This window comes from Clinocottus analis, unplaced genomic scaffold (assembly GCF_023055335.1).
Source record: "Clinocottus analis isolate CAN_PGR_092001 unplaced genomic scaffold, fCliAna1.0.p SCAF_6, whole genome shotgun sequence".
Taxonomy (NCBI): domain Eukaryota; kingdom Metazoa; phylum Chordata; class Actinopteri; order Perciformes; family Cottidae; genus Clinocottus; species Clinocottus analis.
This window is the reverse complement of record NW_027176218.1, coordinates 13,038,570-13,054,477: the sequence shown is the minus strand read 5'-3', so window position 1 is coordinate 13,054,477 and position 15,908 is coordinate 13,038,570. Positions and strand designations below refer to the sequence as shown.

At 39.1% G+C, this 15,908-nt stretch overlaps 2 protein-coding genes across 3 annotated transcripts; one reads left to right on the top strand and one right to left on the bottom strand.

The window, feature by feature from the left end:
• Positions 1-659: 659 nt before the first annotated feature.
• c1qtnf13 (C1q and TNF related 13) lies at positions 660-3,064 on the top strand. Its single transcript, XM_068603605.1, has 2 exons — positions 660-690; positions 1,992-3,064. Exons 1-2 carry the CDS (start codon positions 660-662, stop codon positions 3,062-3,064), a joined length of 1,104 nt encoding a protein of 367 aa, XP_068459706.1.
• A 1,576-nt stretch (positions 3,065-4,640) lies between these two features.
• Positions 4,641-15,288, bottom strand: nr1h4 (nuclear receptor subfamily 1, group H, member 4). 2 transcript variants are annotated; one of them, XM_068603431.1, is made up of 9 exons: positions 15,192-15,288; positions 11,767-12,144; positions 9,294-9,434; positions 8,049-8,191; positions 7,834-7,932; positions 7,451-7,550; positions 7,210-7,356; positions 4,996-5,109; positions 4,641-4,879 (listed from the first exon to the last, which is right to left on the bottom strand). In XM_068603431.1, exons 1-9 carry the CDS (start codon positions 15,286-15,288, stop codon positions 4,641-4,643), a joined length of 1,458 nt encoding a protein of 485 aa, XP_068459532.1. The 2 variants fall into 2 exon arrangements, with proteins under 2 accessions (XP_068459532.1, XP_068459533.1); XM_068603432.1 differs by lacking the exon at positions 15,192-15,288 and adding an exon at positions 13,346-13,376.
• Between the last annotated feature and the right edge of the window lie 620 nt (positions 15,289-15,908).

Genomic DNA, 15,908 nt, shown 5'->3' with positions numbered 1-15,908 from the left:
ACAGTGCCTCAAAACCCTTTTTTAAGTTAATTTTTCTTCTTCTTATTTAACCTTCACGCTTTTGTGAGACTTTAGTTGAACCAAATAAAGCGGGAGAGCAGATTGTAACGTCACACAAATTGCAATAATAACATAGCATCATATTTGCAACATTAAAGTAGTGTTCTATTTAACACATAATACAATAATTTGAAAAGCAGAGTTAGAAAGTCCTTTTGTTTGAGACTTTTAAAATTGCTTTAACCAATTGGTATAATTTTAATTTATTATGTAAGTATTATTGGACTTTACTGAGTATCTTTACACTGCGATATTGATAATTTTAATGAATAATTTAAATGCTTTTCCTACAGCTGTTGATAAGCCAAACTTTGTGTCCAGCCACTCTATCTGTCATAGACCCAACAAAGCACAAATTAGACCTTCCACTTCCACGGGCCAAAAAGCTGATACGGTACAGCAGTATTTTCACTTTTGTTTTGCCCTGCAGGATGAACAGGAGCTATAGATTGGAGCGGACTTGGAGCTCCTCCTCCTGACTTGTCTGTATGGACAGCAGCTTTGTTCCTTTGGGTGTCAGGCCTGTTGCATGAGCATTAGCAGTGGAGCAAACTAAGAGGAACTATAATAAAAAACTGTTGAAGAAAAGAAAATCCACGATGCAATTTCTGCCCCACCATAGCCCAACAGGTATGTTTAATATTTCTGTTGGTTACTTTTTTGAGTATGAATTGTTTGTGTTTTTTATTTGTGTTGGCAAGGGTAAAGTAAATTATTTTAGTCTCCGGATACTTTTTTCTGTCACATGATACTCTGCTCTAGTTCATTGTATTCAAGTTGTGTTTATTTCTTAGATGTGGATTAAGCTCGATGAGAATACAATGTGTTATACTGGAGATTGTTAAAATTTTAAAATCTTATTTTTCGAATTGTCTTGCAGCCTGAAGGCTAATATAGCTATTCTTTTGCCAACTCACTAATTTTCTGACACTGCATAAACCCCGCAGCTTAGGACTAAATATCTATCATTAGTGTTTTGGTCAATATGTTTATTACATGGCAACAAGGGAAAATCTGACCCTCTAATTACTACTCTTGTCTGTCACCTTACAGGTGCAAGGTTTTTGCAATTACATAATTTTTTGTTATATTGCATTGTATTGTTGTTATCACCATCAGATTTCCAGACTAATTGGAGCTCATGGGATTACAGATTGCATGCAGAAGTTTAAAAATATTCTATGTAATAGTATTTTTTTTCAAGGCAGATGATACATTTCTATCTGAATCTGAATATGGCATGCTCAGCAATGCATGTGAAGGTAAAATAGCTGAATTTTATCAATGTAAACAAAGTCCCACAAAATATTAAAAAATTGTAATTTCCATATTGATTTTCACATAATAGTAATAATAACAGCTATTATTCAGCAAATGATTAAGGCGGTATCTTTTAGCATTCTGCCCTGCCCCGACCTCACCAATCCTCCAAAGTTGTCCATTGTTCAACACACACAGGAACAGATGAACCAGCAGCTAATCTAGTCCTTTCTCTCAGTGCACAGAGAGAACAGACAATATCAGCCACATTACAGCGGCTGCTCTGCTCCCACAGTGTCTGATCTGAGTGGCAAGATCTATCTTGACAGGGCTTAAGGAGACTTTCTTATCAACCTGGAGTATTTTATACAGATGCTTTGTTTGAGACACGAGCTAGTACTAAAATAAATGTACTTTAATCTATTCTGAAAAAAACTTGTACGGTGATATTTTAAAAAAAATATATATATATATTCCCTCAGATATTTCTTCTGAGCCCTTTATAAGTCCTGACCACCATGTTGAGAACGATAAGACTATACTTTTATTTTCTACAGCAAAAACATCTGAACTATTCAACCCTATAATATGTTAAGGACCTTTGTTTGTCATTTGTAAATGTAATGTAATTGATTTTATTTTCTTTCTTTCTTATTATTTCTTTGTTTTAGCTCTGTGGAGCACACAGTGCTACCTGGCATGTGTATTCATTATGATCGCCTGCTCCGGACCAGCTTCACCTTTTCATGCCCCTCCAGTGACGACAGGTCTCCGCTCTGCTTTCTCTGCCACGCGAACCAACAGTGTCGTGGGAGGCAAGCAGAAGGCTGTGACCTTCAACAGGCTCAAGGTCAACATTGGAGGGGATTTCAATCCAGACACTGGTCACTTCCGCTGCCGCGTCCCTGGGGCTTACTACTTCTCTTTCTCTGTGGGTAAGTTTCCAAAGAAAATGCTTTCTGTGATACTGGTGAAGAATGGAGAGGAGGTGCAGGCCATAGCGTATGATGACTACCGCAAGAAAGGGAGGAAAGTTCAAAGCCAAAGCATAATGATCAGCTTGAAGGAGATGGACACAGTGTGGCTGCTTTTACAGCAGAGTCCTCAATATGCTTTGTACAGCAATGTCGGCCCTTACATCACCTTCTCTGGTTACCTTGTCTTTCCGGACATTTCCCCAACCAGCTACGTCAGCAACCACCTGTCCCCATCAGGACTGTCCTACCCAAACTGCCCCCCTCAGTCTGAACCCTTGGCCAGAGGTCAGACGTCAGAGCAGTCACAGTCTGCCTTCTCTGTGGCACGGACATCCACACTCATGGGTCAGAGCACCAGACAGCCGGACAAGCCTCCTTTGACCTTTGATGTGGAATACGTCAACATCGGGGGCCATTTCAACAAAACCTCAGGTGTGTTCACCTGCCACTTCCCAGGCGCTTACTTCTTCGCCTTCACAGTGGGGAAGCATCCTCGTAAGGCTGTTTCCGTGAAGTTGATGACCGGGAAGGGCGAGGTGCAGGCGATGGTGTTTGATGAGGACACATCGAAGAGAAGGGAAATGCAAAGTCAAAGCTTGCTGCTGTCTCTCCGCCGGGGTGACAGTGTGTGGCTGTACAGTCAGCAGGATGAGCGTTACGCAGTCTACAGCAACCAGGGGAGGTACACCACCTTTTCTGGCTTCCTGGTTTATCTTGAAGCAGAAACACTCCCACCTCCCACCACTCAAGACAGAACTCCCCTCTGAATGTCTTCACCCTTCATAACACAATCTGATGTTTTTGTAGAAAATCTGTAGATTATTTCTATGTTGATGGTGCAGACAAAAATATACCATGATCACTATAGTCAGTGTAACTACATTTAATGCTTTGTTTATTTTATTCTCAGTAAATAGTGTAACTCCAGGTATAACATTTGTTCCTAAATTACTCCACCAGATGGTGCTATGATACAATTATGAACACTAATCAGCATGCAACGTGGTTATTTTTTGTGCAATTAGCTGTAAGAAAGCACACACAAAAATCTGTGTTTGTATAGAAACGTCACAATCATGCAATTTGAGTTTACTTCATAAATATATTTACCTTGAAAATAATTTGTTTTTAAATGTTTTAAAAGGCATGTTTTATACAATATTGCATGCCAAGGAATACTATGTAAATCATGTATAGTTTATCAAAATCCACTTCCTGTAAACATGATATTTACAAACACATCATGGGCATGAGTGGTGATAGTCATGTTATGGAACTTTTATATTGTAGATATATATCTCTGTCTCTTATGATGTTTAATATGCATTTCAGGTAACGAAATAAATTCATACAATGAAAAGGTCTTGTTTGTTTCTAAATCTAACGCTGATAGTACATCTTGTTGACACACAATCACTGTCAGTTAAATTCATGTTGTCTGAACTCAAAAGCAAAGTTAGTTGATTGAACTGATGACGTCTTCATTCCTCGAGCACAGTTCTGAAAACATGGATCCTCACTTCTACTGTGTACAGGTGGTGCAGGTGGTGTTGCTTCTCCGACTGTAAAAGCTTCTGCTAAATCATCATTGCTCCTATGTATCACAATTAATAACATCTACATCAATAATAGCAGTATACCATGAAATAAATATAGATAGAAGTCTGTGTTGGATATTCTTTAATTATATATATTTTTAAATGTCTAAAACATGCAAAAACACAGTTACGGTATTTGTTCTGATACCCCACTGAAATGAAATATTAGCGTTAAAAAACAGTTTAATGTGGGCGCAATGAAGACAACACTTCATCATGGAAATTATTAAACATTCTTATTCTAATATTTATTCAATTGTTTTTTGTTTTTTTTATTCTTATAACTTGAGAAAGATATCATTTTCTGATGTACCACATGTTATGTCTGTATGTGAACTCCTAAATAGTAATATAACAGACATGAAATGTACCAACGTAAACTTTGTTTATTGAGGCAGAAGGGACTTATCTTAACTTTACATTTCTTATGAGCACCATCTTGGCTGTGAATCCGTTTCAGTGTTTGTACTGAAAACCCCTGTCATAACAATTCATAACATCTCAACAGTGGGACAACTATGAGTTGACCGCATCACACAGGAAATAGACATGAAGATGTTGGGGCTGTGAGCAGAATAAACACACACAATACTCTAAACAATTCCCTGAATCATAACATATGTCATCAACAGGTGGTGCAGGGATTTATTTCCACATCCAAAATAAATATGCACCATGACTTGTCTTGCAAGTTGAAATGTTCATGTTTTCATATGGTACTGTTTTCTCCGCCTCTCCTGGTGTGTCACTGCACGTCCCATATTTCACAGAGCAGCGGCGTAAATTTATGGTCGTTCATTTTCCAGGACGTGAGCATCTCTGCATGGTAGTGGCTGAGTGTTCTCAGCTCCGTCAGACGGCCCAGGAGACGAGCAAAGTACTGCGGCTCCTGTGGGTGCTGCAGGACACACAGCTTCCTCAGCACGTTCAGCATGGTCTCCTGAAGCCTCTCCACTGCCTGATGGTCCTTGACGTAAGGTCGATCTGGAGAGGATGATACATTGGCATTTTAGAATATAAAAAAAAATTAAAAATCAAATACCTTACATAGTTATTACAAAAGACTTATGGATCATTGATAGCCATTGATGCTGGCTCACCTGGCGTTAAGATGGTTATGGCAGTGAGTATAGCCTGCTCCTCCTGCACCATGTGGAGTTCACCGATGCTTTTGTAGAAATTGAACATGGGTGTCATGAATTCATTTGGTATACCTGCAGAAAGAAATGTACGCCATTTTCAAAATCAAGCTCCCCTTCAAAACGTTATGATAAGGTGGAGTCAGACAGACTTTAGGTGAGTGATAACACAATGAGCTGTCTATCAAGCCCTGGTTTGATGACTTGCACTCATCTTAGTACAGTCACAGTACTACATTTGTAATGTTTTAGACTGGCTCACGGATAAGTGGTTACAACACATACAACATAAAAAAGTAGGTGCAAAAATGTTAAATTCAGCGGCCCCTTTTGTTGTTAGTCACCATGAACTTTCTTTATAAATTTCTCAAAGTGTAATAAAACAAAGTGATCTGTATCTGTATGCAGATCATGTTGGTCTGTATATTGCTCATGCGATGAACTAAACTGAAAAATGATGGTGCAAATGTTAATTGTATCAAAATTGGAGCAAGACAGCGATCAGGTAACACAATCAAAACAATGCTAAGAACAGATGTATTTTCTTACATAACAGTGCCCTTTGAGGCAGGACATTCAACCAACAGTCCTTCCTACTCTGTAGTACTCTTCGCCGGTTATATGATCACAAGGAAAATAAACTCAAGCTTGCATAAAGGGAAAGCAAGTCATATCCCAAGTAAAGTAAGTATTCAGCAGACAGGACACATTTCTTGTACCCAAATAATTCAAACAGAACTTGATAAGAAGAGACAAAGAGGAAGAAATGTAAGAGGATAAAGAAGAGATTGTTTAAAATATATGCTGCACAATTTATTTATGAACCTGAGTGGGATCCCAATGTATACTATAAAGTCAATTTTAAAGGCATTAAAGTAATTTCAATCGTAATATCCAAACTGTAAAATGAGGGGTTGGATCAGTGTTGTAATGTACATTATTCCACAAGAATACTTCAAATGCACTATGTCCTAACTCAGCTTATAATTCCTGGTCATATGTATGTGAGTTCTTACTGCAGCAGCCCCTGGCAATATGCTGCATGTCTTCCCCTTACTCTCTTCCCTCATGTCACCTTTATCATATATAAAAAATACTCTGCTTTCGTCTTTACGGAATGATTCAATAATAAATACAGATGATTCTTACAAACTGCTCTATAGATCATTTTAAATGTTTGCATCCAGTTTGTTTTTGCACACTTGCAACAGTTCTAACTTCCGACGGTCTTCATTCCAGAAAAGTGTGTGTGTCTGTTCAGACACATCATCAAGCATTCAGAAATGCCAGTGGGGCTCAAAGGGAGAAAAGTGGACAATGGCACTCTTGATGTTTTGATAAGGAACAATGGTCTCTTCAGACAGCTTTGCTCCCTTATTCTCCCAGACTGGCCTTTAGTGTGAATGTCTCTTATCCCCGCCATTCACACCACAGCTGCACTGAGGGACCCAGTGACTCTCTCTCTCTCTCACACACACACGCACACACACACACACACACACACACACACACACACACACACACACACACACACACACACACACACACACACACACACACTACTGCCGTCACTCTCTGTCTAACTGTCCAACCAGGTTGACATAATGACACCTTGCATACATAAACCCACCAAGCTAGTAAACTATTTGATATGGGAGTCACGTGTAAACAGAGGCTGCAAAAACAGCCCTCTGTATGTGCGTCTATTTTAATAAATGTGTCTCAATGCCACTGAGGAGCTGGGTTCCCTCGCCCTCACAGTGAAACTGTACCCACTGAGGGTGTGTGTGCTTGTGTAACCTACACCCAGCCAGAGATCAACAGGTCAGCACACATCTCCAAGCCACATCAGACAGATCAGGCAGATCAATTATTAAAGGATGATCTGATGAGATCTGGCTTCTTGGCTGCAGGTGGAACTACAAATGTCATGATGCTGCATGTGCAGCATGCTGTTAGAGCGAAGCACTAAAAAGTCTTGAAGGTTAAAAAATGAAGAGCGAAGATGTTATGGTTTGACACTGAAATTACTAGCATTATTCTGAAAAGTGTAACAATTTCAAGGATTCTCTGGGTTGCACCATTTGCTTTTTGAGGGAGCTGTTTAGTCCAAAAGTACACCATGCTGTCCCAGAAAGTGCCTTATATTTTTAGGGACCACTTCATTTGACTCACCACTCTTGCGTATCCTCTCTTCCAAAACTACTGTGTGTCCGTTGGGCATCTTTCTGCTGAAAACCTGAGCTGAGCGTAGAAACATGGCCTCTACAGTCGAACCCTTCAGCAGAGCGATCTGGTCCTCACGATCCAGAGAGAGAAAGCCTGCCAAAGGCAACAAAACACATTACATCCAGCAAAGAATCCTGCTGTTATCATTTATAGCGTATATATTATGCAAGGCTATATTGAATAATACCTGGAATATTTTTTGTAAATTCCACCAAAACTTGAACTTGACTTGTTGCCATTTCTGTCAATAAAAGAAAGTTTTCCTCTGCGCTGTACTGTTCTTGCAGCTGGAGGGACAAAACAAGAGTAAACAGCATTGACAAAAACATCAGATCAACAAAGAAAAACACACCAAGCTGCATAAACCCCAGCAGCAGGAAACTACTATGTTGTAGTATGTCATGTGACTTTCAGTATCTGAAATTTAGATGTCAGCCAAATGGTCCGAGTACTGGCTTTGTGTATTTGAATTGCACTCTCTGGTGCCGACTTCAGGAACTCATCCATTGGATCATCAAATCTTAATGGTTAAAAAGAAATATAAAGTTTAAAGTGATATTGAGGATGTACCAGTTTTTTGGCCACGTCTTGAGGAATTTGATGTCTGTTGTAAGCATCTACGATGGCTTTCATGAGAACCAGCTGCTCTTTGGTCATTTCGACTTTTTCCTGAAGAGAAAACCAAACACATCATTAACTGGTGAGGGATACTTTATTTTTCACAGTTTATGTGACAGAATCTTGGAGAGACAAATTGCCCAGGACATGGCTGGGGCTGTGATTACCCTTGACAGTTTGGTGGTTGAGGAGACCTGTTTGTTGTCTGCGTTGTCCGCTCCTTCTGTCTCGTCTCCGGTCGACTGTCCCGGGGAGGCCTTGGTGTTCTTCCGCAGTCTTTTAGACTTACACTGGATCTCTGTCAGCAGGCCTGCCAATGGCGATGAAGGCTTCACTATGTGTGTTAAACACTTCACAGCTCTTTCTTCAACAGCATTGGTAAATGTTCATTTTCATCTGTGCTGAGGCCATAGTGGCATTAGTACCAATACTGCATAATAAAGCGAGAGTCTTAACTTACATGATAACGTCATATATTATATCCAGTGTAGGAAATCCATACATGTCAGTGAGTCATACGTCACAGCTGCATTTACGTCATTCCATGTTTCTATTCCTTATATTTATGTAATGTCTTGTTTTAATCAATTCTACTATTCTAACTTCTGCTTTATAATCTAATAATGTATTTATTTGATGTTTTTTTTATTTTTGAACTGTCGCAACCTATCTTTCTATTTGACTTTCTAGGTTCAATCAGAAAATAATTTCTCTCTGGACTGAGTGAGTACAAAAGCAGTTTTTCCAGTAAAATAATATCCGTTTTTTCCCACTATGAGCAGTACAAATCTAATTTGTCGAGCTCCGACAGGTAGAGTCATGAATGCCTGCCACCCTGCAATATTCATCACAACTTGCCTGCACTATTCATGAGCAGCCGTCCTCCGGCTGTTTTTTGACCGACAACTCTTATTAGACCCAATAATTAATTTAATTAATGTTCACATAAGTTCCGTCTTCACGTTAAGGGACGTTCAGCTCGTGAAAATACAGAAAATTAAATTCCCAAATAGAACATGGTTTTCTTCTAATGACAGCGGCCACTTTGTAGGCGTTCACTTCTCGAAATGAGTCTTAAGGTGTCTGTTTAACTGCTTCTATTCCTGTAACCGTAACACAGGCTGGACTTGTCTATTGTGTGATATGTTACACCCGATCCTCCAGTTAAATCCAACAGGCTTGGTCAGAATGGGAAATAAAGGCTCATCGCAGCAACCTTTGACAGCCTGGTCTCACTCGACTAAATACACCGTCACTGTGTGCATGTGGATGGTGCAAATCTGTTTGAATTGATAGTTGATAGTAAACGAAAATGTGTCTCCAATTCTTACATTTATCATCCCATTAATGGTGTTTTGCATCCTGTCAGAATGAACAGGAACCAGAGTCCCTTCACGACCAGCGATACTCACATTCAGCCAGCATGCCCATCTCCTTGCACTTTCTTAGCCGGCACTCCTGGCATTTCCTGCGCATGTACATGTCCATTTCACAGTTTCCGCCACTCTTGCATTTGTACACAGCGTTCTTGGTTATGCTTCTTCTGAAGAAACCTGATCGATAAAACAAGTTATTATTGTGATCCAGGTACAGAAGATGTTGATACAAAACCAAGACATTGTGTACATTATGGACTACTTACAGTATGTTCTGTTGGGCCACACTAAAGTGCACATTCTTCTCAGTACTCTTTTTGAGTTAATACCATGTAATACTACGTTATACCTCTGCTCCAATGCAGATTATATTTTAGATTATACTTGTAATTCATGTTTCTAAATACATGTAATGCCAGTTGTAGTTGCTAGATAATTGCATTTATTTTCTAGATATGATGCAATCCAAATTATTTCTATGCCAACCAACAGTAAATGGTGCAACAAATGTATCATGAATAATAATAACACAATGCTAAATATATATTGTAATACAACTCTTTGAAGGAACCCATTCTGTCGAGTGCTCGTGATTTTGATACCTAAAGCAGTGTGTAGGATTTACGGGTATATATTGTCAGGAATGGAATAGAATATTCATAATGATGTTTTCATTAGTGTATTATCACCTGTAAGTAAGTTTTGAATGAGCGCTTCACAGTCAGCCATGTTGCGTCTCCATGTTTCTACGGGAGCCCAGAACGGAGAAACAATGGCTCTATTTTTGTTTAGATTAAACAACTCTAAAATGCTCTCTGGAGTTGGGGGAACTGCAGACTTAAGTGATAATTCTCTCACAACAAGCAACACCTTCCACATTGTCATTTGAGTCATTGTTAATATAAATGGACTAAATAGACTCGTGGTTCTCAAATGGGGGTACGTGCACCGCTTGGGGTACGTGGAGGCACTCCAGGGGGTACGTGAGATTCAAAACATATGTATGAAAAACATTTGCATCCATTCAAAATTCCTTGAAAAATATATTTCATTAAATGTTTATTAAATAAAATATAAGTATAAGTACATGAAGATAATTAGATTTTTTTTTCTATATTACATCAGATACTGATGGCACAGTGTGTATTGAATATTTTTGTCAATCAAAAATAATTTTGCACTGCTCATGGGGTACTCGGCTGAAACACTATTTCACAAGGGGCACATCACTGAACAAAAAGGTTGAGAACATCTGCGATACTGTAGCTGCTTTCAGAACTGTTTTGAAATCAGGACTTTTAGGATTTTTGTTTCATTGCGATATATCCATTTTCAAATACATTTCATGTAGATTTCAGTTCATTCAACGAGGAAGATTTATAGAAAATGTGATGTAAATAAAATTTGTAGGTTATACACCGTTCTATTAATGTCACCAAGAGAATCCTGTGAACCCGGCTGGCAATGTCCCAGAAAGGCAGGCACACACACACACACACACACACACACACACACACACACACACACACACACACACACACACACACACACACACACAAAGAATAACTTTGGAACAGTTATTAGACATTCTGACACAGAACATTAAGCTGAATGACATGCATTAGCGTAACTGAGCTCAGGTTGCTCCTGCATTGTACAACAGAAAGCTGAGAGGGAACCCAATCTGGCAGCAGTACCGGGTAGACCTGAGCCTATTCTCTGAGCTGCTGCACTGCTGGCATTGTCCAACCTCATAGTGTGGAATTACACTCATATCCATTCACCCAGTGGTTTGGCTGGAATCACAGCAAATTCACAGGGAAACAAGGGGAGGAGCAGCTAAAGGCCACGACTCCAATGTCACCAAGTTGATGGTTTTTACATGGACAAGAGTTGTAAAGTTACTGTCATATTTCCTCATAAATTCTTTGCTCTCATTATATCAGCCTTGATCTTTTCTTCAGCTCAAGAAGTCACAGCTAACCTCGATGTACTATTTGATTGCATGAATTCATTGCCTTTCCCGTGCATGTAATCAAATAATGAATCAACAACTTTATGCACAGTGTCCAGCAGTGGTAGTACTAGTTGTATAGTGTGATTAAACAGCACCCAAACAGTCAATGAGACGCAGCACTAAAGCGTATTACTGACAATCTGTCTGTCAAAAGAATGAATTAGTCCATTAATTACAAATTGTGCTCATGTATCAATAACTCCTCACCAGTGACTGTTTGGTCTGTTGATATGATCAGCCCTGTAATTGGAGGCCATGGCCGCTAAAGGCAACAGTGAAAGAAAATGACATGTCACAATGTGAACAAATGTTTTACACAACCGCAGCCTTATGTGCTAAGAAATTAACACGTTAAACAATTTACAACTAGACACCCTGTATTTTACAAGCAAATGCTTGGAAATCTGCTTGAAGGAATTCATAAAATCCCTGTTTGCTTGTCAATAACTAAAATCCAGCGAACTTGTGTCACTATAGCACAGCTTCCCTCACCTTTACATCCCTCACAGGTGAGAGCGTTATAGTGGTATCCAGAGGCCTTGTCTCCACACACCACACACAGTTCCTCTCCTTTGACCCTTCCAGCCTGCGACATGTGCCGGGTCCTCTTGCACACAGCGGGCATCACAGTGGACACCTCCTCCATCTCAGCATCATAGCTGACCTCCAAGGGTTCTTTCCTCAGTTCATATATCCCCGTATGTGAGAACCATTCGTCTCCATGGTACTGAGGGTAGTAGTTCTGACTGGAGTAGTATGGTGTGGAAGACATGTTAGGCTCCATGGACTGATACTGCATGCTGTGATAGCCGGTGAAGGGTAAGATATCGGGATCCTGCAGGAGGGGACTGCCCTGATCTGCCAGGATATCTAAGAGAAGTAAGAGAGGGATTATAAAAGTGCTGAAAAAAACAAAATCTTTAGCCCATTTTTCTTAGATTTTAGCTGCCTCTTGTGGAGTTTTTTTGTAAATGGAGGTAGCTTTGTTGTGATGAATAGCTTTTGAAAAGCTTGCAAATGGACCTCGACTTAAAATAGAAACTACCTACCTCATCAAGAAATCCCTTTGACACTAAGTGAAATTGATTTGAGTCACGTAAGTCAAATATTCAACATTTTTCGCAGTTTTTTTTTCCGAAGGAAAATATCTGATGCTAACTGCTAAATATTCCACCGGTACCAGCTCGTTGATAACTTTGTCTGCCGCTTGGTGCAAGGCGGGTATTTTGCAGTGGGTTATCGTAGCTTTTTTTGCTAAAAAAAACGCTGCCGGTTGCATCTGGGACAGACGCCAATAAGAATGATTAGAGTAAGTGCTAACAGTGGAGTTGTGGACCAGAAAATCAAAACAATGAGCTGAAAGATGCTAAAACACTCATTTGAACTGTGGGGTACAGAGACTGGCTATAAATAGTCTCTGGGATTATCACTACCAGAGACACCTTTCACACAACAAGTCGTGACCCACCCATTGTTCGTATGAATTAATTAGTGCAGCTTTTAATAATAAGGTTCCTTGAACAACAATGATGAAGCTCAAGTGTCAGACAAATAGCTACAAACTTAATCAATTTTGAGTAATGTCAAGTCAAGTCGAAATACTTTTATTTTTACACCCAGAAGTCAGGTATTTTTCTCAGAGGCTTTACAGTCTGCAATATACCCTTCATAATAAAAACCTCTGTCATAAACTCCACGAGACAGTTTTATTTAAATTGCTTACCTGCAGAAGCTTGTTAGAATAGGCAGTGGCTCAGCAGTAGTCGGTAACCCTTACAACAGATATTATAAACCCATAAATGATTAACAACTCGCTTCACAAAGCACACTGTGTCTTTCAGAATGACATTTAACCTCCACTTCAAACGAGTTGGCACTTTTTAAACAGATACAAGGATAGTGAGTGTGATACAGTGTTGATTTGGAGAACAAATGTCCCGTTATGCACAATATAAGATTAATTAAAACAGGAGTTGGTGCTGTCTCAAAGATAATCCCTCAAATCAAATCAGTCATTAACGCAAACTGCCACACCAACGCTAAAGCAACAGCTGTAAAGTGTAATGCTGACCTCTTGAAGACTTGGTCTGGACCATGGTCATCTCCGTGCTACCAAACACACAAACTCTTCAGAGACCATACTCTCTGATCCCAACAGTCCAGCTCTTTAGTAGATCGATCCTTCCTTTTTGTCTAACTTACACATCCATGTGTTTCTTTTTTGGGGAAACCTTCCTTAACAGGAGATCAGGAGAACAGCAGCTCAAGTACTGAACTCCTTGACGTTTGCTTGAGAAATCCCAAGGGGAGCAAAGGTTGCCACTGGCTATTCATTAACCACACAGTTACATTTTTTCTCATATCACTGGCTAATGTGTGAAGTCATTTCCAAGTCTGGACAATGGTACCAGCTGACCGTCATTGTGTGGTCAGATGGCTGTGAGCTGGTTCATGCTACTAGAAGACATGTGTGTCCATCTTTTTTTTTTTGTTTACAAGTGTACAGTGTAATCATTTTTGTCTGTTTCTTTCAAAAGATTCTTTCGAAGAATTTCTTTCTAAGATATCATTGGTTGCAATTGATGTGATCCAATCTTTGTCAGAAACACTGCACTGTATGCACCGTACCCCTCCATCACCACCAACCACCATGTTCCCAATGTGTAAAGGTTAACTGATTTAGAAAATGTTTTATAAAAAAAGTACATACTGTGACAATATTCATTTAAGCTGAGTTTGAATTTTTCTCCAAGTACTTGAAATGAAAGAAGATGGAGATTTCAATATTCTTTTGCTTTCTTTTCTTACTTTTATACTTGCTTGCAAATTAGTTTTCACTCACTCTTGAGTGCAGCACGTTGTGTTTTGGTGGTACAACTCACTCAGACAGGTTAGAGGTGTGTCTTGTGCTGTCAGCCTATAATAGCAGGTAGTTGATTTGTTGTTGTGACAGTAAACGTACAGATCAGCCTCACACCACACTATTTATACTCAATCTACAACACCTACAAATTAATTTTATTCTGTTGGTATCTTCTCTCTTTCCCAGTTTGGGCTAACTGTTCTTTTGTGAATCTTGTTATTATAATTAGTCAATTCACAGTTGATGTGTGACATGGCATCATAGCTCACAGTTATGTGTACAGGAGTGCACACATCTTTATCTTTTCCAGAGGAAGATCATTTTTGGTAACCAGCAGGTTAAATTTGTTCACTACCTTGATTTATGAGCAAATACATGCAAAAATAAAATAAACTATGATTGAGAACATGTTAAAATTTGTACTTGCCACAAAACAACTTAATTAGGTTTGTGAAAAATGACATGAATCCGTCATATGTATATATATATATATATATATATATATATATATATATATATATACATATATATATATATATATATATATATATATATATATATATATATGTATATATATATATATATATATATATATATACATATATATATATATATACATATATATATATATATATATATATATATATATATATATATATATATATATATATATATATATATATATATATATATTGGGCTCTTTGGGTACACTTCGATGTTGAAAGTTCTGTGTTGTGTTGTTTTTTGGCTCATCCACCTCCCCAGTAAGTAGTCTTTCTCACACACACAGTCACACACATGCATTGTATTTGCTTGCCCACCACAAAAAGGATCCTATTTAACTTTCCATTGGCAATGTTTTTGTGCTGGTTGTGTAACACATTGTTAAAAGATCGTAGCCTTTTCTCATGTTTCTGTGACACCGGGCTGAAACATCAGCATGTTGACTGTGAGAATGTTAGCATACTAATGTTAGCACTTAGCTCAAAGCACCACTATATGTGGCTGTACACTTCATTCTTTCTGTGAGCTGGCTCCTGCGAAGTTGACTTACCAAACAAGTGGGAGCTCTCTGAGATGGAGAATTCATCGCAGGGGGGGATTGGCAGCGGTCCCACCACATTAATGTCAGGGCCCACCCACTCATTCATTTAGGAGGGTCGTTGGGCACCAACTTAGAAATCCAGGTTGCGCAGGGTAGTGGTCGTAGTAAGTCTTGGTTTACTCCTGTGACAATCATAACAACGGTGGGATTTGTTATCTACGGAGAGGATCTCCTGAACACCTTTATAGGGCTGCATAATCCTCTGAAACCTGCACCACCATGTAATTAAACATCAGCCTGGGGGTCTCTACATCAACACTCCTGACAGGTCTCCTCTCCCACTCAGGGATGAGATGTTCAGTAGAGCTCTGCCTGCATGGAGGTGGGGGACGTAGCTCAGGCCACAACAAGGCCAGCTGTGGAACGAGTCATGGAAAGAGTCTTTCCTTTCTAACCTTTATCAAAGCATTAATTTGATCACCAACTTAAGTAGACATTCAGATTTGTCAGAAGATTCATGTTGTCTTTCTTAATGTAACCTCAGCAAACTGTATAGAAGCCTTCCGTCTTACATAGAGGCTCATTTAATAAAATGGTAAAACAGCTCGAAGGTGTCTGATGAATATCAGACATGTTTTTAAACTTGTCTGTGACCTTTCCTTTATGGTGTCAAGACCAAACATCGTTACATGGGAAACATTACTTTCATCCGCCACATTTTGTTTT

What these genes read in the sequence shown, in the direction of transcription:
- c1qtnf13 (XM_068603605.1), top strand. Translation starts at nt 660, where the DNA reads ATGCAATTTCTGCCCCACCATAGCCCAACAG. An exon ending in GCCCCACCATAGCCCAACAG is followed by an intron (nt 691 to 1,991) that starts GTATGTTTAATA and finishes TCTTTGTTTTAG; the next exon opens with CTCTGTGGAGCACACAGTGC.
- nr1h4 (XM_068603431.1), bottom strand. Translation starts at nt 15,288, where the DNA reads ATGAATGAGTGGGTGGGCCCTGACATTAATGTGGTGGGACCGCTGCCA. An exon ending in AAGACGTGGCCAAAAAACTG is followed by an intron (nt 7,551 to 7,833) that starts GTACATCCTCAA and finishes TTGTCCCTCCAG; the next exon opens with CTGCAAGAACAGTACAGCGC. An exon ending in ATTTACAAAAAATATTCCAG is followed by an intron (nt 7,357 to 7,450) that starts GTATTATTCAAT and finishes TGCCTTTGGCAG; the next exon opens with GCTTTCTCTCTCTGGATCGT.